At 55.2% G+C, this 21,729-nt stretch overlaps 2 protein-coding genes across 3 annotated transcripts in view; one reads left to right on the top strand and one right to left on the bottom strand.

The window, feature by feature from the left end:
- The window catches only part of RYR1 (ryanodine receptor 1), a 119,479-nt gene extending 115,266 nt beyond the window's left edge, over positions 1-4,213 (top strand). For both annotated transcript variants that reach the window (XM_039217731.1, XM_039217730.1), the window contains 7 exons: positions 281-427; positions 675-809; positions 2,766-2,922; positions 3,332-3,396; positions 3,486-3,586; positions 3,782-3,833; positions 3,976-4,213. In XM_039217731.1, coding sequence (XP_039073662.1) covers positions 281-427; positions 675-809; positions 2,766-2,922; positions 3,332-3,396; positions 3,486-3,586; positions 3,782-3,833; positions 3,976-4,071 — 753 coding nt within the window. In that variant the 3' untranslated portion in view covers positions 4,072-4,213. The remainder of the gene's footprint in view (positions 1-280; positions 428-674; positions 810-2,765; positions 2,923-3,331; positions 3,397-3,485; positions 3,587-3,781; positions 3,834-3,975) is intronic.
- A 94-nt stretch (positions 4,214-4,307) lies between these two features.
- MAP4K1 (mitogen-activated protein kinase kinase kinase kinase 1) lies at positions 4,308-20,690 on the bottom strand. The gene is made up of 31 exons (XM_039217732.1): positions 20,488-20,690; positions 20,261-20,318; positions 20,051-20,141; positions 19,257-19,321; positions 17,659-17,714; positions 17,520-17,567; positions 17,311-17,353; positions 17,146-17,218; positions 15,937-16,068; positions 15,484-15,546; positions 15,295-15,376; positions 14,747-14,863; positions 14,440-14,518; positions 13,858-13,916; positions 13,738-13,781; positions 13,613-13,657; positions 12,916-12,958; positions 12,111-12,273; positions 11,931-12,013; positions 11,483-11,567; positions 10,172-10,248; positions 10,023-10,083; positions 9,188-9,296; positions 9,046-9,104; positions 8,745-8,848; positions 8,015-8,189; positions 7,691-7,753; positions 7,411-7,500; positions 7,254-7,324; positions 6,527-6,582; positions 4,308-4,484 (listed from the first exon to the last, which is right to left on the bottom strand). The coding sequence occupies exons 1-31, from the start codon at positions 20,584-20,586 to the stop codon at positions 4,415-4,417; spliced, it is 2,463 nt and encodes an 820-aa protein (XP_039073663.1). The 5' UTR covers positions 20,587-20,690; the 3' UTR covers positions 4,308-4,414.
- Between the last annotated feature and the right edge of the window lie 1,039 nt (positions 20,691-21,729).

Here is a 21,729-nt window from a genome sequence, read left to right as displayed (position 1 = left end):
CAGTCTCTGTCCTTCAGCAGAGGGGTCCCCAGCGACCCCTAGGATGGCTGGGGTCCATTCCTGCAGAGCGCTCTCCCTCCTCCCGACGCTCCCTAGGCAGAGATGGCACCCTGACTCCCAGAGCACTCCCATCCCTCTCAAATGCTCCTCACCTCCCGCTCCCAGAGTGCTCCCTACTGCCCCCCAAATCCTCCTTGACCCTCGTGAACACTCCCTGACCCCCCGAGTGTTTCCCAGGAAGCCCGCACGCTCCCTGACCCCCGACCCTGTGTGCCCACAGTCTTTCCTGTACCTGGGCTGGTACATGGTGATGTCCCTCCTGGGACACTACAACAACTTCTTCTTTGCGGCCCACCTCCTGGACATTGCCATGGGGGTCAAGACGCTGCGCACCATCCTGTCCTCCGTCACCCATAATGGGAAGCAGGTGTGGAGGGGACCTGACCCGGTGTGGGGTGGGGGGTATGAGCCTGGCAGGGATGAGCTGGCAGCCCTAGTAGGGGTGGAGGGGTGAGGGTAGGGCGGCTCCAGGGAGGAAGGGCAAGGCTGGGCGGGCTGAGCCAGGATGGGTGTGGGGAGCGAGACCCCAGAGGGAAGGCCACATCGGCTGACCCGGGGCGGGGACCAGGGAGGCTGGCCGAGCGTTAAGCTGACCAGCCCTCCGCCCCCCGCAGCTGGTGATGACCGTGGGCCTCCTGGCGGTGGTGGTCTACCTGTACACCGTGGTGGCCTTCAACTTCTTCCGCAAGTTCTACAACAAAAGCGAGGATGAGGACGAGCCCGACATGAAGTGTGACGACATGATGACAGTGAGCTCCTCCCCCAGCACTCTTGGGCGGGTCCCTGACCGTCAGACCCTTAGTGTTCCCACCCGTAAAGGGGGTTAATAGTAGTACCCACCTCATAGACAGACTCACTGGGGTTCCGTGAGCTGACGCTTGTGGACTTGGAACAGTGCCAGCCATAGAATCAATGGCCACCGTTGAAATGTTATTTGGGCCTTTGAAGCTATTGTTGGAAAGGTGCTTAGGTGCAGTGCCCCTGTCACTTACAGACCATGTGGTTGGGGTAGGCTAGTCAACCTCCCCAGGCCCCGGTGCTCCTCCTCTGTAAAATGGGTGTGTAATAACAGTGCCTACGGCCTAGGCCTGGTTTTAGGACTCAGTGGAGCTCCCCTAAAAGTCTTACACTGGTGCCTGGCGTGTAGTAAGGATTCCACAGGCATTAGGTACTCTCTTCATTATCTACAAAAGTCTCACCCAAGTATGTGACTCTTAATCTCAGGGTTGTAAGTTCGAGCCCCACGTTGGGTGCAGAGATTACTTTAAAAAAAAAGAAATATAGGGGCACCTGGGTGGCTCAGTAGGTTAAGCATCAGACTCCATCTCAGCTCATGTCATGATCTCACAGTTTGTGAGTTCAAGCCCCGCATTGGGCTCTGTGCTGGCATCATGGAGCCTGCTTGGGATTCTGTCTCTCCCTCTCTCTGTCCAGCCCCCTCCTTCAACCTCTCTCTCTCTCTCAAGATAAATAAACTTGAAAAACTTTTAAAATATACATATATATAAAAATTTCACCCCAAGTATCAGCAGGCCATGCTTGTTTATACTTTCTCTTCTATTCTGCTAATGGTGGTCATGACCCAGATTGAGCCGAGCTTCCTACAGGCATGGGCCACGGTTGAAAGAGTTATCTCAGGGCTTCTTCTCACAGAATGTCCTGTAATCTTGCACCACGTTCTCAGGACCTAGTCCGGCCCCTCAGCCTGACATTTGAGGCCCCACCAGACCTAGTCTTGACACCCATAGCCCTCTTTCACCACAGTCAGCGGCCTCAGCTCTTAACCAGACAACTGGCTGCTTTCACTTCTGGGGACACAGAGAGAACAAACGTAAAGTCTTTCCCAGGCGCCAGGCAGACTGTGCCCTCCTCCCTGGTCTGAACCTTCGCGTAGCTCCCCAGTGCCGTGGGAGAAAAATCGAGTCCCTCGCCATGGCTTATGAAGCCAGGGAAAAGCTAGCTTTGCCCGAGTCTAACCACAGTCTTTCTTGCTTGTGGCTCTCTGGCTGCCTGTCTTCTTTCAGTTCCCCTAAGACCATGTGTTTCCTCCCACCCAAGCCCTTTGCAGCTTACATGCTCTCCATCCTCCACCACAGGCCCCGCATACACGCCCCTCTTTCGCTCGACATGTCACCTTTAAACTTAAATGCTGCCTCCTACAGGAAGCCCTCCCTAACCATCAGCTGGGCCTCATTTCTCTCCCTGCTCTTTCTCACAGGAGCTCTATTTTCTAACCTTCCTGAACCTCTTTCAGTTCCTCCCGGGAACAAGATGTATTCTTTGCTCCCCAGGGGTGTCGGAACACGTGTGGTTTTCTCTGCCTGGAACACTTTCTCCCACCTAACACCTCCTTCAAGTTCCAGCTCACACATGTCCCCTCTTCTAGGGAAGTCTTGCCTGATCACCCTGGCTGAGTCAAGCTTTCAGCACTTCAAAGCTTCCTGTGCCTCCCCCATGGGCCCGGATTGCACTGTGCTCCCCACCCTGGCCCTGCCCTTGCTGCCTGTGTTCTCCCTATCATGGCTGTGATCACTTCCGGGCTGTCGCTATCTGATGACATGTTCGTGAGCCCTGCGAGGGCAGGGCCCACAGCTGTCTCAGCCGCTGCTGTGTCCTCTGCCCCTCAGCCCAGGGCCTTGGTAGTACTCGGTGGATGTCGAAGGACGGAATGCATGACCGATATGCTTCTCATGCTTCCCCCACAGTGTTACCTGTTTCACATGTACGTGGGTGTCCGAGCTGGTGGGGGCATCGGGGATGAGATTGAGGACCCAGCAGGCGATGAATACGAGCTGTACCGGGTGGTCTTCGACATCACCTTCTTCTTCTTCGTCATCGTCATCCTGCTGGCCATCATTCAGGGTCAGTGCTGGTCGGGGGGCTGTGAGAGCGGGGGCTCAGTGCCCAGAGGCAGACCAGCTCCTTGAAGAGTGCAGGTCCAGGATCCAGTCTGCCTGGGTTCACATCTTGGCTCTGCCTCTTCCTACTATGAGACTTTAGGCAAGTCACCGCTCTGAGCCTCAGTTTCTCCATCAGTAAAATGGGGATATTAACGATACCAACCTCGCAGCAGCATTGTGAGAATTTAAGTCAATTCCTCCTAAGGGTTTTACCTATAATAAGTGCTCAGTAAACACTAGGTATCATTAGGAAGCAGGGTGAGATTAGGGAGAAGGAGAACTGGAGGCAAGGCCCAGAGGGAGGCAGCCAGAAGAGGGAGGAGCCTGAGCTGGGTCGCAGGTTGAGCACTGACTCGCACCTGCCGCCACAGGTCTGATCATTGACGCTTTTGGCGAGCTCCGAGACCAACAGGAGCAAGTGAAGGAAGATATGGAGGTAGGTCAAGTCTGGGGGCGACCCATAGGGATTATGGGAGGCTAGGGGGCCAAATGGGCCCGGATTCTGATGTCTCCCACCACCCACAGACCAAGTGCTTCATCTGTGGCATCGGCAGCGATTACTTCGATACAACACCGCACGGGTTCGAGACCCACACTCTAGAGGAGCACAACCTGGCCAATTACATGTGAGCATCACATGTAACATTGGGCCCAGTGGTCAGCATTGGGCCCGCTGACCAATCGGGATGGGGGCGTGGCTGCCAGCAGCGAGGGGCGGAGTACTGCCATAGGTGTGGGATCCCAGTGGGTGGATCCGAGCCAGCCAATCAGGAGAAAGTCAGGATAGTCCTGACCTATCCCCGCTGTCCTCCTGTCCCCAGGTTTTTCCTGATGTACCTGATAAATAAGGACGAGACAGAACACACGGGCCAGGTAAGGGAGTGTTAATGCGAGGACCGTGGGCAGGGACGTAGAGAGTTTTAATATAAGGTCAAGCAGCAGGTGGCAGTAAAAAGCCCATGTCGACACGAGTGGTTGAAGATGTGACTAATTCTTCCCCATACCCCAATCCTAGGAGTCTTACGTCTGGAAGATGTACCAAGAGAGATGTTGGGATTTCTTCCCCGCTGGCGATTGTTTCCGCAAACAGTACGAGGACCAGCTTAGCTGAGACACCCCCAGCTGGCCCTTCACCCCCACCTCAAGTGCCTTATACTCTCAGCAAGTCCCTTTGTCCCAAACCCCGCCCCCCAAGGCAGCTGGGGGACAGGTGACCATGTACTGGAGAAATAAAGTCTGTGCTACACCCCTGACATCATTGTGTTGGATCGTTGACATCTGAGGTGTGGGTGGGCATCCAGGAATTCTGCCCTCCCTTGCCCCGCCTTGAAGAACAAGATGACAGCAGAGGCTGGAGTCATATTTATTGGGAGACAAGTGCATGTCGTAACCACTAATGTATGTTCGCTGGGGAGGCGAGTGGAGGGACTGGTTCCTAACATCCCCCTAGAAACTCATTCCTGGATGTAGAGGTTGCTGGGGGCTGTAGGATCATCTGCTGGGCGTGTTTCCACCACCACAGGCCTGGGGAAGGAGGAGAGAAGTCAGTTCATTCGTCCGTTCGTTCGTTCGTTCGTTTATTCATTCATTCATTCATTCATTCATTCATTCATTCACAAAGGAGTTAATGGAGGCTGTGCCAGTACAGTTCTGGGCTATTGGCAGTGATGAGCAGAGATGGTCACTGCCCTTGAGGAGCTCAAAACGGGAGACCAACGTGAATCAGTGAATTACGTGAGTGCAAACCACTCATGTAACGGAGTGCACTGCGTGGAAACCTATCCCAAAGGGCTGCCCAGCGTGCCCCAAAGAATAGATGGTGGGTCCTGAAAGAGGCTGAGGAGGGAACTTGGTGAGAAGTCAGGGAAAGGTGTTTGGGGAGAGAACAGCCTATGCAAAGGCTTTGAGGTGGGAGAGAGCTTGGGGCTGGGCTGCAGAAATCAAAGTCTTGTGCGCTGTGGCCAGGACTGGCTGTTTACCTTGAGGTGTTTATCTGGTGTCCGGGACCGGGTACTGAATGGGAGAGTTTAAATGAGGGGAGTAACGCTTTCGGATTTAGATTTTAAAAGACCTCTCTGGCATGTCAAAAGGCCACAAGAGATCCTTGAAGGAGCCCTCACGGGCTAAATCTGGGAGTTCTCGTGCCTCAGAATAAATGATGATGAGAGTCATAAAGATTGTAACCCACAGGATAAGACAGAAATCCAGGAGCCTATGCTGAAATACACACATACATACACACACGGCAGAGAAAACAGTGTTCCCTACAGTAGCATGCCAATAATAAGTGCAGAAATAGAAAATCGCTGCTGGGTAACTATCCTAATAATATATTCAGGCAAAAATCAATAGTAGATGCTAAAAGCAGTGTAAAAGTCTGACAGAAATAGTATAATTACACTCTCAGCAAATCACCACAAAAGATACTTTTTTTAAATACAGAAAGTAATTTTATAGTGGAGAAAACTGACCTTACTCACTCCACCTTACCCAAGTGCTCAGAGATGACATGCCCAGTGCTAGGACAAACTGACAGGTGCCTCCTGATATGATGTAGTGAGGACACGCCATCACTTTGGCGGTATCCCTGCCCCCTAATGCTTCACCTGGAAACCTCAAACCCAACTGAGGGACATTCTGGAAAACAACCTTCCTGTACTCTTCAAAAGTATCAAGGTCGTGAGAAACAAAGAAAATCTGAAGAACTGTTCCAGGCTAAAGCCTAAAGAGACATCACTCCTAAAATGCAATCCATGGGGTGCCTGGGTGGCTCAGTCGGTTGGGCATCCGACTTCGGCTCAGGTCATGATCTCACAGTTCGTGAGTTCGGGTCCTGCATCGGGCTCTGTGCTGACAGCTCAGAGCCTGGAGCCTGTTTCAGATTCTGTGCCTCCCTCTCTCTCTGACCCTCCCCTGCTCACACTGTCTCTCTCTCTCAGAAATAAATAAAACATTAAAAAAAAAGAAAAAAAACAACTAAATGCAACCCATCATCCTAGATTGTCTCCTGGACCAGAAAAAAAAAAAAAGTATTATGTTTTGGTTATAAAGAGAATCATTGGGCCAACTGGTGAGACTGGATATATGGGTTAGAAGGTAGTGCTGTCTTGCTGTTGTTTTCTTGATTTAGACAGCTGCACTGTGGTCTGTGAGAGTATGTCTTTGCTTGGATTTAGGAAACAATTCATACCCATATAGAAAAGAAATGATATATATACAAAATAAACATGATAAAAACAAACCAAAACCAAACCACCACCAAAAAGTTAACATCTGGGAAACTGGATGAAGGAAGGGGATACAAGAATTTTTTAAATTTCTTCTTGCAGCTTCTCTGTGAGTTGAAAATTATGTCAAGCTAAAAAGCGAAAATTAAAATTAAAAAATAAAAATGTCCCCTTGGCTTCCCTGTGGGGAATGAACTATAAGGGACAGAGATAGGAGCAGGGAGACCAAGAGAGAGAATGTCCAGGCCAAAGACACAGGTGGCTAGAGAGATCTCAAGACACCTCTCCAAGCTGGAAGCCCCCCTCCCAGGTTCTGCGTCCCCTTCCCTAAGTCCATACCTGGGGGAGCCAAGCAGACGGAAGGTGAGGGTGGGGTCTCTCAGCTCCTGCAACAGCTGGGGAAAAGGCGTGTGTGTCAGTATCTAGAAGATTCTTCCCCTCTCCCTTAAAGGGAACGGGGTGGGGGTGGGGGTGGGGTTCCTTTCAACTTCTAGTCTCAGGTCCAGAAATAATCAGTCTAGCTAACACCATTCACCAGCTGTGTGACCGCAAGCCAGTTACTTTACCTCTCTGTGCCTTATACTAACCTGGGAAGTCACAGAACCTTCCTGATATGTGATGGTGAAGTTTAAATACAATACAAACATGTAAAAGCAGCATCTAACATATAGCATTCTATGAGCTAAGGACCATTTTTTGCTCCATTTCCCAGATGGGGAAAGTAATGCCCGGGAAGTTTAAGTCATTTGCTTGAGGCCAATCAGCTGATTCCAACCCCAGCAGTCTGTTCACACCCTTCAGCACCCACATATCTCTCTAGTGACCCTTATTTTATACTTGGAGACTGAGGCTCGGAGAGAGTAGAATCTCTTGCACAAGATCCCACAGTGGCCAGGAATGCACTCTGGACCCAAGAGACCCTACGGTACAGAAGGGGACCTGTCTGAACTGAGACTGGAGGAAGCTTCTAGTCAGGGCTTCACACCCTGGCTCAGTTCTCCTGATCTACCTGATGAACTGGATGGCTGACGAGGGAGGAGCGGGCTTGTGGGATGGGGAGGCTTACCTGGTCTGAGCCTGGAGCCCACACCTGCACTCCATGCTTCCAAAAGGCCTGGAGCCGGCCCCCGACCATAGCTGGGGGAAAGCAGTGCCTGTTACCCTCGGTATCATGACCCCCCTCCCCCGCTCTGGACCGGGGGCTCTGCCATCCCTGCGCGTACCCACAGCCTCTACCGCTTCAGTCATAGGGATCTCCGGAGTCCGAAGCCCCCGGACTGGGTCTCCCTCCGGGGTCACCAGCTTCAGAGACCCTAGAAGACGGTAGAGAGACGGCTTTAAGAGCGAGGCTCAGAAGGATGCTGAGACCGTACAATAAATTCACTGAGAAGCAAAGCAGGACGGGGGCAAGGCCTGGAGGGGCTCAGCGTTTCTGAGAAGCACGGGGTCTGCGAGGCAGAGATCCAGGAACAGTGGAGGAAAGAGAGGGAGGGGCGTCCTTACCGTCCATCAACACCATCACCTTGTCTTCCTCCACCTGGGTCACCTGCACCGGTCCCCTGTGCTCTGTTTGACAGGAGGTGGTTCAAAGACCAATTCCACCTGTTTCTGCCTTCCTCCGTTGGGCACCCTCTCCATTCCCAAGCTGGGGGGCTAAACCCCGCCCATCCCAGCGGTCCCGACGGGTCCTCAACCTCAATCTCACCGACTGCATGCACCCACCTCTCTCCCCTCGCCCCAGGTTCAATCCCTTTCCCAGTGACCCAATTTACACCGCAGGCTAAGCACAGCCCAGCAGCCCCGCCCCCACGAGCCCGCCCCACCCACCTGTGCTCATCTCGCCCAGCCAGCAGGAGAGCGCGCCGAAGCGTACGGTGTGGAAGAGCACCGACTTCGCCGGCCGCCCGGGGCTCACGCCGATGCAGACGGCGGGCAGCTCGGAGCCTGGCCCGGTCAGCAGCGCGAACACGGGAAGGGGCGTCGGTAGCGGGAACAGCACCTGCTGCAGGCCGCACAGGGGGGGGCGGGCTCAGAGGCGTGGGGCGGGGCCCGAGGGGGGCGGGGCCTTGGAGGATAGGCTGCAGGGGGCTTCCCAAGTATATTTCCTGGGCCCTCGGTAACGCGGGATGGCATCTAGGAACTTCACGGGGTGAGGCCCCAGAGGCGTGCGGTGCTGCCTCCTTAGAAATGGATGGGTGTGGTCTCAGAGTTGGCGTGGCTTCTGTTTGGGGCGTGCCGCCTTAATGACAGCAAAGCAAGGTCCCCGGAGGGGCGTGACCTCACAGGGAGCAAACTCTCCTTAGACGCAAAGGATCTGAGTGGGGTCTCCTTAGAGAACCGGGGGATGGGGCACAGGGCCTGAAGAAGAACTAGGCTGGAGTGAGAAGCGGAGCTTAAGGATCAGGAAGCACTCAGAAGGGGGAGCCTCTAGCGCCGACCACAGGTGGGCGGGGCCTCGGGTAGAAGCGGGGCTTCATGGAAACTCAGCAGAAGCGTCAGGAGAGGAAGGTCCTAGCATTCAACCTCACAGAGTCCCCAGCCTCTAAAGGTCCCCTACCCGGACCAGCAGGAACTTGTTCATGGGCTGATACCACTGAAGCAGGACCACGGACGTCTCCAGTGCCCCGCACAGGAACGGGCCCCCCGAGCTCGCACCCTCCGCTGTGGGGGTGGGTAAGGACGGGTTAGGGTCAATCTTCTCTCCCCTTCCCCGCCCCCCCCGAAAGGACACACAACTTTCCCCGGACTCTAGACACCCTGCCTTAACAATGCAACCCTCTTGGGTAGATGCAGGCCCAGCCCCACACCCCCTTTCCTCTTGTTCCCCCCACCCCCACCCCGTTAGGATTCTCTCTCACCCACGCAGCAAGCCCGGCACCCTTTGGTGTCCTGGATCTTGGTGGAGACCATATTCTTCCTGCAGAAGAAAGCGGGTGTAAATGCGGAGGGACGGCAGGAAGGGGGGTTACAGGGGCCTGTGGCGCCACTGGGGGCCGGTACCTTGCCAGTAGCCGGTGGGGGCTGATGTGCGCGATGGGGCTTCCCGCTCTGGTCTCCTTGCGGTCCAGCAGGCCCAGGATACTATGAGAATACAGGTGGGGGGTCTTTCCTACAGTGTGTGTGTGTGTAGGGGAAGCATGCAGTTAAAGGACACCAGACACAGCCACCCTTCTTTGTCCCTTGGCCCTATCCCTTTGAAATTTCCAAGTCTTCGAGTCTCAAACGGTTTTATTTATTCATGTGCTTTTGCTCAGTGGTTAGTAAACTAGACCTGTTCCCTAGCCTTCTGGGCCCGTAGCCATCTGAGAAACTCCGGACACTTAGCCGGTCAGGTGAAGTGACACACGTTACTAAATTTAAGAAGAAACCTATCCAGAAATTCTCTAGAAGTCTGTGATCGCAGATGTGATATTAACTAACTCATGAAGCCTAATTGGCTTGGCGTTTCCCCATAAATTAGAAATTCTTTTACACAAAATGTTTCTAAAACAGTAACACAAAATGGTGACCTATACCTACTCACTCACTCTATCTGACTAAAGTGTGGAATACATTCTAACTGCCATCTAACATCCAAGAAATGAAAAGACCTACTGTAGACCATACCTCAAAACTGACTTGAGGTGGGACTACTGTGAACCCCATTTTACAGGTAGGAAAACTGAGGCTCAGTGAGCGAGTCCCACAGTGAAAAAGTGGCTGAGATTTTAAGTGCGGGCTCTGTGAAGGGGGTGCGTTTTGTTTTGTTTTTTCCAGCTGTGCCCATCTACCTCCCAACCCCCTCTCAACCCCTTAACTTCTGACCCCACGCCCCCCACCTGACCCACAGCCAGACCTGAGAGAGACATGAGGACATTGTTGATGGAGTACACCCAGGTAGTCCGGCTTGGAAAGAGCTGTGGAGAACGAGGCAGATGGGTCCCCTAAGACCCGGGAAATCCCCAACTCCAGCCCCTCCCTTGGCCCCCCGGGCGCTGTCCTCACCATCTCCAGTGTGGCCTCCTGGTCGTTGCGGTTCAAGATGAAAATGCCTTCCTCTGCCCCCAGGAGCAGGTGCTGGTCTACGGGCACAGACACAAAGACACTGGGACCTGCCTCATCCTGGGCGGGGGGGTGGCTCCCAGACCCCGACCTGACCCCAAACACTGCTAGGCTGTCCTCCAGCCCTGCCCCTCAACTCCCTCTTACTCCCAGCCTCTGTTTCCTGAAATCCGAACTCAAATGCTGACCCAGTGCCAGTTCAGACTGGTCTCATTCTTCCCCACCCCTCAAGGTTGGACCTGCAAATCCTGACCCCTGTCCCCTTGACTTTGACCCCCAACATCAGTCATGCTTCCCCAAATAGCCCTCAAAGTTCCATCCTTCTCTTCCCCAGTCTGGACCCCCAAATGCTAATCTTGTCTCAACACTGATCCTCAAATGTGGGCCCCCTGAAATGTGGCTTTTTCTCTCCTGTGTGTCTCCCTCCAATGCTGTTTGTTTTTTTTTTTTTCAAATAAATTTTAGTCATTTTTAAAAGAAATATTTTAAGTAATCTCTACACCCGACATGGGGTTTGACCTTACAGTCCTGAGATCAAGGGTCACACACTCCACCAACCGTGCCAGCCAGGGGCCTCTACTGCTGGGTCTTTAATATTTACCCCTCACTGACCTTGTCTCCACATCTCTTGTCCCCAAATCTTTTCCCTTTCTGCTACATTCCCATCCCCGAAACTCTGACTCCAGAATGCAGACCCCAGCCTCTCTACCATTAACCTCCAGCTGAGGTGAAAGGGGCCCAACTGTCTCCCATCTTCTACTCCAAACTCTGACCATTCTGTTATATGTGATATTCCTGGCCCCTAAACATTTATTTTCTGAATTTTCACCCACAAATTCATTTTCACTCTACCCATCTTTGATCCCCAAACTCCAACTGTAAGCCTGGGCTCTGGTCCTGCCTCAGCTCTGTTCTTCCCCATCCTAAGATCCTCCCCAGCGGGGCACGTGGGGGGCTCAGTCAGTTAAGCTTCTGACTCTTGATTTCAGCTCAGGTCATGATCTCACAGTCTGTGAGTTCGAGCCTCGAATCGGGCTCTCAGCTGTCAGCACAGGGCCCGCTTCAGATCTTCAGTCTAGCTCTCTCTCTCTGCTCTTCCACCATCCTTGCATGTGCTCTCTCTCTCTCTCTCTCTCTCTCTCTCAAAAAGAAATATTAAAAAAAAAAAAAAGACCCTCCCCATCCCTCTGTCTGTGCCTCCATTAAGGGCCCTCCCACCCCCCATTCCTCTCGGTGACACTCCCGAGTGCCCACCCTTGGTGGAGGGGTGTATCCAGGCAGCCGTGCTGTGGATCCGGAGGGGACAGCCATTGAACAGCTTCACGAGAAGGGCACATCCCTAGGCAGACCACGGGGCAGAGCAGCAGATCCAGCAAAAGGAAGGAGGGGACAGGAAGGTGCAGGGGTTAAGGCTCTGAGGCAAGAGCATCAGCATTCAAATCCTGCCTCTGCCTCCTTGGCAAGCTGTTTATGACCTTGGCAAGCTACACATCCCTCTTTGCCTCCGTTTCCCCACCCCCAACATGCAAGACAATGTCACTCTATCTGTGAAGGTTTACACCACGTAAAAGCGTGCGATCGGTGTCTGGCACAAAGGCACTGCCCAACAAATGTCACCTATCGTCATTACTACTCTTCTGTCGCTACACACCATCCCACCCCTACCCACCCCCAGGCATCCAGACCACACAGCTGGTCTCACCTTTCTCTTCATCTTTTCCTTCTTGGGGGGCAACAATGGGGGCTGATTGGGGTCCCGGGGGGTTGGGTTCCAGAGTGAGGGTTCTGAGACAGGGTGGGGGAAAATCAGTCCCCGAAGCGCCCCCCTCCCCAGCCCAACTCCCACCCCCTGCCCACCTGCTGCCCCAGCCTGCCCCTTTACCTGAATGGGCAGTTAGGTGGGGGCTTCGCGTGACCGGGGGAGGCCCGAGATGGGGGGTGCGTGGGGGAGGCCCACTGGCACACCGGACCAGCACCCCCGGGCTCAGCTGCCCATCATCCCCAGTGCCCCCGGGACCCTCGTCTGATGGAGAACGGAACTTGGGCTGTGAAGTTGGAGGAGGAGTGTGGGGAAGTACATTAGATGATCTCACAGAAAGCATGCTCTGCAGTCCCAACCCTGCCTCCGCCAAAACTGACGTTGGTCGTGGTTCTGACCCTTCGATGGTCCCCCTACCCCTCCGGTCATCAATCCTGATGACCACCCCCCTGCCTCTGCCAACAACACACTCCATCAACTAAAGGGTTAATGCCAGGGGCGCCTAAGTGGCTCAGGTCATGATTGCCAGCTCCTATGAGTTTGAGCCCCGCATAGGGCTGTGGGCTGACAGCTCGGAGCCTGGAGCCTGCTTTGGATTCTGTGTCTCCCTCTCTCTCTCTCTGCCCTTTCCCAGCTCATTCTCTCTCTCTCTCTCTCTAAAATAAATAAATATTAAAAAAAATACCTAAAGGGTTAATGCCAGAATGCCAGATAGCTTAGTGCTGGGACCAGTGTCCATCTGGCTAAATACTTTGAATCCCATCCTTGGGTTCAGGGATGCTCCTTCCAGACCCCAAGGTGTACATCCTCTGGCTCTCCCCGACTTCAAGGACCCAGTGTCCCAGACTCCAGCCCTAGAGTGCCCAGTATACCAGCCTCTAAGGACCCTGGCCTCCTGGTCCCCAGCGCCCAGCCTCCAGGGCCTTACCTTGGGAGGCAATGGAGGAGGTATGTCCTCTGCAGGGGTGGGGCTGGAACACAAAGATGGGGGAAGCGGCCGTGGGTGTGGGTAACAAGGACTGGGGGCGGAAGGGAGTGGTTTGGGACCGGAGGTCTGAGATCAAGAGGGTTGGGGGTGAGCGGGTCTGGGCTGGAGCTGATGACTAAAGCACTCCTAGCCACGAGGATGCCGGCACCAGCGACGCTGGATATCAAGTGTGGACAGTGCATCACGCCTGAATCTTCATAGCCACCTACTGCGGCAGATCCTGTGAGCTCCTGGGGGTCAGGTCTTCACTTGGTGCTGGGCTCTGCCTGCGAGCCCACTGCAGACGAGGTGGGTGGGCGTGAGGCTGCCCCAGGCCTGGGGGCTCGGCTGACTGCGGGGTCTGAGGTTGGGGTCTTGGGCTGAGGGAAATTCCCAGGAGGGGAAGATGCAGATGAAGGCTGGGGCTTTGAGGGTGGGGGCTGGGGCAGAACTCTGGGGGCCAGAGCAACAGCTGGGAGCGGAGGGAGGGCTGGGCCACGGTGGAGGGCCCCGGGCTCAGCCGGGGTGGGGCCAGGGGTCGGCTTGAGGGGGAGGGAGAGTGGAGGCGAGGTCGGGGTTGGGACTGAAGGGAGAGGGTGGCTGTAGGAAGGTGGGGGAGGGAGAGGGCCAGCGGGGCTGGGGGCCACGCCTCTCTTACATGTCCACGTCATCGTAGTCGTCGTCCGACTCTGATGGCTGCCTCCTGAGGAGTGACAGGCATGACCCTCAGGCGGTTCCCCCACCTGTCCCAGCCCCCTCCCCTCCACACTGAGGGCCCCTGACCTCGGGCTGCTGCTCCTGAAGTCTCCAGCGGGCTGTACATGGGCCTGTGGGATAGTAAAGGGTCAGCAGTGCCCGGGGGAAGGGGAGGGCATCTGAGGTGAGCAGGCGGAGGCACCTCACCGTGTGGGTTGTGGGTCTGGACTCCATCCCTCTGAGCTTCCGGAACTCCATGTGCCGCCCTGGAAGGGAGGAGGGTAACACGGTGAGCTGAGGGGGTGGATCTGAGAAGACGGTAGAATTTGGCAGGGGGCGGGGGCAGTTTGAGGTCAGGATCTTAGGACTGGCACCGTCCCTTGGTCGGGTGGGGGAAATCTTGGTTTACAGGGATCTCATTTGGGTATCAGGGTTTGGGACCGGAGAGACAGGGCTCCGAGTTATCAAGGGTCTGCTTTCAGGTTCCACGTGGGTACTGGGGATCTGACAGAGATTTCAGAGGTCTCTTGGATAGGGGGTCCTTGTGTTATGGGAAGTCTCAGGGGGTCTCTGTGGTCAGCCGGTGATGAGGTTTTCTGCAGTCTCTTGCGGGGTCAGATAATGATGAGGGTCTCTGAGGGTCTGTGTGGAAGTGACAAGGTTCTCTGGGCTCTATCATGAGGTCAGATGGTGGTAATGAGGGTCTCTGGCAGGGTCACAGAGGTGGAATGGTTCTCCTGGATCCAGTAAAGGGTCAAGTATCCCCAAGCCTAAGGATTCTCTACTCACGACAGCAATCAGCATCTGGGATCCCGAGCGAGCTGGATCGGTGGGTGGACCTGATCCTCCGGGGGACGGCAGGGGGCACCTGGGCAGAGTGGCAGCTGCATCAGGACCATGGCCCTCCCCACGGCACCCCTACCAACCTGCGGGCCCAGCCGGGAGCGTCTGGCTCTCCCATAACCCTCTGCGCCTCCAGACCCGTGGCCAGCTCCCCATCCCTCCTCCCCCTTGTCCTTTTAAGAGGCCTCAGGAAAGCACTCCAGGCACAGAGCACAGCCTAAGCGAAGGCTCTTGTCAGCCGGGGTGCCCTCACCTCAGGCTCCTCATCTTCAATCTCGACAACAGGGGTCCCCTTCCCTGGATTCCTCAGTTTGTCAAGAAGATCTAGGATCAGGCTTCTGTTTAGTCTGGGCTGGGCCACCAGTTGATGCTAGAGAGGGGAGGACAGAGTCAGCAGACAGAAGGCTGGTGTTGGGGAGAGGCTGGGACACGGGCTCGAGAACCTGTCTAAGGGAATCTAATGGGGGGGGGGGCGCGGGTAACTGAGGAGGAAGGCAGGGAACTCTGGGAAACATGCTGGGTGATTTTAAGGGGTTGGAAAGGATTAGAAGAATCTAGGGTTCCCAGCAGGGGCCTGTGGAGAATCCCATAGGTATCTTAGGGGGCAACAGACTTCCCCAGGAATTCCAGAGTAGACCCAGGAATGGGTCTGGAGGCCCTTGGGAATCTGTGAGTTTTAGCAACTCAGGGTATCTTGGAAAAAGGTCTAAGGTACATTCTGGAGAGTCTTGGTGAGGTCCCGGGGAATTCTGGGGCTGAGTGTTTGGGAAGCGCTTTTCAGGGAAGCGAGGGGAAGTTTACACTGAGCATCTTGGTGGCCCCGGGTCGTTTCTTGGGGTTCTTAGTGAGGGTGACTTTGACAAAGTTGTGGAAGGCAGCCGACCTTGGGAGGAAGAAGTCCCGGGGTGAGGAGACCAGAAATTCTCCCATCAGACGGTCGGGTCTGGCTCTGCCCTCCCTGGCCCTCCCTCACCCTCTCCCCTCTCCTACCATTTGCCTTTTTCTTTTAGCCTGGGGGGCTGGTAACCACTCTTTGACATGAGGAAGAGAACTCTAGAAGAGCAAGGAGAGAACGCAGGGTTCAGACTCTCAATGACCTGCGGGGTCCCCAACAGCACTGGGGTCACCAGAGAGCAAAGCATGGGACAGAACAAGGAGGCTTGGGTTTTACAGTGCGCTGGGGCACCACTTCCAGGGGACTCTGCAGGTCACGTGACAGAGCTACCGCCGTTATGAGGAGAGGCTCAAGATAGGGGAATCCCTGCATTGGGGGTTCCCAGTGTGGAGGGCTGAAGGAGAGGCTTTCTGGGTAGAGAGGTTCCTTGGGGGTGTGAGGTTGAGCTCGGAGGAAAGGGTGTCTCCTTGCTGTGGGGTGGCAGGTGGGGAGTGGCGCTCAGGGTCGGGGCAGGGCCCGGTCTCTGGGCCCAGTGGGAACTTGCCTACCTGAGAGGGTGCACGTCAAAGAGTGGTGGCTGTAGCTCGGCTAGTTCAATGGCGGTGATGCCCAGGGACCAGATGTCACACAGCTCGTTATATCCCCCCTTCAGGGCCACGGCCGCCACTTCCGGAGCCATCCTGGGGGCAGAGACCCTCAGAGATCCAGGGGTGACACATGGGAAAGGGGGAGACTCCTTGGCATGGGGGTGGGAGAAGACAGAGACAGAAGGAGAATGGGGCGTGGAGGGAAGAGGCAGAGGCAGAGAGAAACATCAAGGTGAAGAGACAGACAGGAATAGAGACGCAAAGAAGTCAAGACAGAATGATCAGAATAAAAATCAATACAAAGAGGGGCGTCTGGGGGGCGCCTGGGTGGCTTAGTCGGTTAAGCGTCCGACTTTCGCTTAGGTCATGATCTCGCGGTTCGTGGGTTCGAGCCCCGTGTCGGGCTCTGTGCTGACTGCCAGCTCAGAGCCTGGANGGAATCTACCCCCAAAACCAAGAAGACATTTTACACACTGTATGTTAGCCAACTCGACAATACATTCTATTAAAAAATATTAAATAAACTATGGGGCGCCTGGGTGGCTTAGTTGGTTAAGCATCCGACTTTCACTCAGGTCATGATCTCGCAGTTCGTGGGTTCAGGCCCCGCGTCGGGCTCTGTGCTGACTGCCAGCTCAGAGCCTGGAACCTGTTTCAGTCTGTGACTCCCTCTCTCTCTGACCCTCCCCTGCTCACGTTGTCTCTCTCTCTCCTAGAAATAAATTTAAAAAAATTAAAAAAAAAAACAACAAAAAACAAAGCGGGGCATCTGGGTGGCTGAGTCGGCTAAGTGTCCGACTTCAGCTCAGATCATGATCTCACAGTTCATGGGTTCTGAGTTCGAGCCCTGTATCAGGCTCTGTGCTGACAGCTCAGAGCCTGGAGCCTGCTTCGGATTCTGTGTCTCCCTCTCTCTGTGCCCCTACCCCGCTCATGCTCTGTCTCTCTCTCTCTCTCTCTCTCTCAAATATAAATAAAAATTAAAAAAATAAATAAATACCAAGAGACCTGGGTAAATGGAAAACTCAAGAGAGAGCCAAAAGGAAAATAGAATGTGCAACAGAAAAAGACAGATGCAGGAAAAGGAGCCGGGAAGGCGATTCCTTGTGATCCAGGTGGGGAAAACCACTGCCCCACTCCATCCCCAGCTATGCGCCAGGCATCCCTCACCAGTAGGGCGTCCCAATGAAAGAGAGGCGTCGGGCCAGTGTTGCCCCAATCTGAGCCGAGATACCAAAATCAGCTGGAGGCAGAGAGAGATACAGTGACCTGGGGTCCCCTATCCCCTTGGTCCCCAGACAGACAACCCCCCCAACCCCCACCCACCACACTCACCCAGTCTGACCTCCCCAGCGTCATTGATGAGGATGTTGGCTCCCTGGGGAGAGAGGGAAAATTAGAGGCTGTCAGAGACACCATTCAGCCCATAGTGCCTCCACCCACTGGCCCTTCCCAGTGCCCCACCTCAACACCACCCTGCGCCCGCCAAACACCACCTCTGTCTCCTGGGCCCCCCACCCACCACTCTTCTGCCCCTGGACTACCTTGATGTCCCGGTGTATCTTCTTCTGTGAGTGCAGATAGGCAAGTCCCTGTGGAGGAGAGTGGACACGGGGGGCTGGGAGTGTCCGGGGGCTGGAGCAGGGCCCTGCCCCGCCCCAGGCCCACCACCCCTGTCCTCACCTGGAGCACTTCCCGGCAGACATAGCCAATCTGGAGCTCTGACAGGGGGCCTGTCACTGCAAAGGTCACACCAGTGGCATTGGGCGGGAGCCAGGAAGCCTGAGAGCCCCTGGCCCCCACCCACGCTGGCTGCAATGGTGCTACATGGGGAGGGGGAGGCATATGGGACAAGCCAGAGGGGGAGATAGAGGGACAGTCCCCAGGCCGACGCAGGGAACCAGAGGCTGGAGGGAGAAGGATTCATTCAATAGATATTTACTGTGTCTACTGGGTGTCAGGCACTGTGTTGAGGCACTGGGGAGACAGCTGTGGACGAGAGACAGAGATCCCTGCCCTTGTGGTGAGAACATTCCAGGGAGACAACAGACAACAAACAAGTAAAGCATCGCACGTGAGATGCTAATAACGTGTAAGAAAAAAAAAATAAAGCAAGAAAGAACAACAGGAAATATGTGTGGGAAGGGGTATGACATTTTTACAGGGTGGTCGGTGAAGTCTACTCTACTCAGAGAAGGTGACGGGTGAAGACGCAATGGGTCCAGCTCGGAGGGGAAGAGGGGAGCAGGTGCAAGGGCTTAGAGGTGGGAGAATGCGTGGTGGGTTTGGAAAGCAGCAAAGTGGGTGGAGTAGAGTGGGGGAGGGGGAGAAAAGCGGTAGGAGGTGAAGTCTGGCAGCCTGGGTGCAGGTGGGAGGTCACCGTGGGGAGCTTGGGCTTCTCTTTGGAGGGAAATGAAAGCCAAGGGAGGGCTCTGAGCAGGGGGTGATGTGACTTTGCAAAATGAGGAAAGGCAGAGGGACACAGGCGCATACATACACACACACACACACACACACACACACACAATGAGAGAGAGAAACAGAAAGACAGAGAAACAGGAACAGATCCAAACTGAGACCGAAAAGCACAAAGAAAGACATTCTGAGAAACAGAGACCCAAAGGGGACAAGAGAGACGCAGAGGGGACAACAGAGACACAACAGACAGAAGCGGTCGGAGACCAAGTCCTGCCGACTGGCTGCGTGAGCCACTTCCTCTCTGAGGGCCTCAGTTTCCCCCCTCCTTGAGGACTTCTGAATGAATTCCTTCCTTTTCTGACATTTGAGATCTTGGGTTCAACGGGGACAGAGAGATGGTCAAAGACAGAAATTGAGAGGCAGTCAGAGGCCCACCCCCATCGCCACCCTCCAGTTTTCCAAAAGAGTGAAAAGCAGGTCTCAAGAGCGAATCAAGGATTTGATCACTCTGCCAACGAAAATGTGGACCATACCACGGGCCCAAAATGCAGAAATACTCAAACACCGCTATGGCCACATGGGTGAGAAAATGCAGATGGAGGAAGATGAGGGGGTAAGCAGAGCGGATCACTGCACGCAGGAGGATTGGGGCTGGACTGTCAAGTCCTGGAGGGCAGGGCCCAGGGCCCTCTCCGTCACTACAGCAACCCCAGCACCGGCCAGGCCAGGCCCCAGGTCCAGAGCGGGCTCATTGCACGAAATGTGGACCAGAAAGACAATCCCAGAAGACACAACTGCAGAGACACAGGAGGGATGGACAGCGGGGAGGGGTGCTACCTGGACGCCCTTGGCCTTCCTCTCACCTTGGTAGATGTCCTGGAGAGAGCCGGCCCCGCAGAATTCCATGCATATCCAGAACTTCTGCAGCCTACGACAATTCAGGAGTGATAATAACAGGAGTAATAAGTCATTACCGGTAGGACAGCCCGGCTCACTGGCTGTCTTGTTCCCGTTCAACAAGAACTTTAACAGAACAGCCATCATCCACCTCTCCTTGCCCACCGGAGTGAGATCATTCCACTTCCATTTTACAGGTGGGGAAGTCAAGGCTCTGAGAGGAAACGTATGTTCGGGGTCAAACCCACATCTTTGGACTCCTAACCCAGGAGGACTCCTAACTCTGCTGCCCCATGCTAACCCAGGAGACAGGGCAGATATCTCCCAGGATGCGCAGGTTAAGGGGGGATGGGGGGCCCGGGGGGCCAGGTCTGGGGGCTAGAGGTCATCACTAGGACATCAGGGATGTTAATTTATGGGTCAAGGGATTTAGGGAATTAATGGAGCAGAGAGTGGAAGTGGGGGACCTAGAGGGCAGGATGATGAAAGATTAGTTTTAAGGGGCCTTGTTTTCAGGTTTGGTTACTATGAAGGGATCACTGTTGGGGATCCCCGCTCAGAAACAGGGATTCTTGCTCAGAAATGGGAGTCCTGAATTGCAGAGCACATCAGAGAATGCTCTGGTCAGAAAAGTGGGACTTCAGACTGGGGATCAAGTTGGGGGGCAGTTTAAAAATGGGGGTGCGGGATTAGAGGTCAGGGATGGGGGTTCTGGGCTAGGGGCCCGGCAGGGTCCCAGGGCAGGTTTGGGGCTCATCACCAGAGATAACTCCCATGGTAGGCCACGATGTTGGCATGCCGGCAGGTTTTCAAGATGAGGATTTCCTTCTGAAGTGTGGAAACATCATCGTCTGTAAGGAGGAACAGGAAAGAAAAGGCCGCTGCAGGGGAGGAGTATGGGGGAAGCGATCCCGTGTCCCAAGAGGAGGGGAAGGGGTGTGGGGAGCGAGCTGCCGTGTCCTCTTCTCACCAGGCTCCATCTTCACCATCTTCACTGCCACCAGGTCCCCCGTCACCTTGTCTCGAGCCTTGTAAAGGGGAAGTTGGCAGTCAGGCAAGGCTACATTCGCCTGGGTTCCTTCTCAGCATCCCTGACCAAGCCAAGGCCTGGGACCCTCTCTCATCCCCTCCCCTTCTTGGGCCTCATCCCAACGGCTCACTGTTTGGAGGGTGATGGAGTAGGAGGGGTGTCCTCACCTTGAAGACTTCTCCATAGGTGCCGCCACCCAGCCGCTGGAGCAGGTCATAGTGGTCCCGGGGATCCCTATTAAAGATGTCGGGGTCCACGAGTTCCATCCCTGGGGGCTGGAGCTGGGCCCGCGCCCAGGGGCCAGCAGGGCCTCAGGGCTCGAGCGTGGCACCTCCCTCTCTCCCCACAAGTCCTGCGCCCTGCACCCGCCTTGCCTTGCCTCCGCCGGCTGTGGCCTCCCCCCTCCCCACTCTCGCTTCCTGCCCCAGCACAGGGCTGTGCCCTGAACAAGGCTGTGCAGCCGGCTCCACCCCCTGTCCCCTGGGCCCTGAGAGTCTGTCTGTGAGGGGCAACTTGCTTTGGGACCCAGGGGACCCCTCCCTCCAACTCCAGGGCTCAGAGCTGAATGTAAACCAGATGCAAACTATCTTATGATCTGGGGGGGGGGGGTGCCCTAGCACCCCTCCCCCGTCCCGGGCGGTGGCTAAAAACCACAGTTGAAACTGCTGAGTGCTTGAGGCGATGGAGACGGCAGGCCTGCACAGGAGGGGACCTGCAGCGGTGCCTGTTCCCTGGGGCACATGTATACACTTAGTACTACCCACTTAAGCACCCACGGGGCGCAGACTAGCACACATGCCCGGATACCTGCGTGAACACACGTGGACGTACTCAGGGCACAAACCTCTACGTCTATGACACATGCCTGTGCATTCACACCTACAGTGGGCAAAATTTGCACACATATAACCCATGACAGCATACATGGGACCCTAGCCTTCACCCGCAAGACTGCAGCCTAAAGGGGATTGAGCGCCATCCAGCAGGGTCCAAGAGCCCTTACTCCAGCCTCTGTGGGGCAGGACACCAGCTTTGCGGGTCTCTACCCTGAGAGTTGGGGCGGAGCGTGAAGACCAAGTTCAAGACTTGAAACGCCAAAGCTCAGGATCCTGCTCCGGGGCACAGGGGACCTCAGTGAGCCCCTCCCTAGGGGCTTTGGCTGTGGCTCCAATTAAGGGCTACTACGTGCGCCCTGGCAGTTTTCTGAGTCCACGATCGCGCGCAACACAACGCGCGTGCACGAAGCTAGACAGCCGTCTTCGTCCTGGGGAGCTCGCGCGCGCGTTCTAGGGACTACAACGCGGTACCGGAGGCCCGGGAAAAACCTCAGCCCCGCCTCCTCTTCCCGAGAGGGCGCCTGCGTATTGGGCTAGAGTAAGCCTTTTTTCTCGCTGTAGGCCCGGCGCGGG

The sequence above is a fragment of the Hyaena hyaena genome, unplaced genomic scaffold (assembly GCF_003009895.1).
Source record: "Hyaena hyaena isolate Hyena2069 unplaced genomic scaffold, ASM300989v1 scaffold_721, whole genome shotgun sequence".
NCBI lineage: Eukaryota > Metazoa > Chordata > Mammalia > Carnivora > Hyaenidae > Hyaena > Hyaena hyaena.
This window is presented reverse-complemented; position numbering and strand designations above follow the sequence as displayed.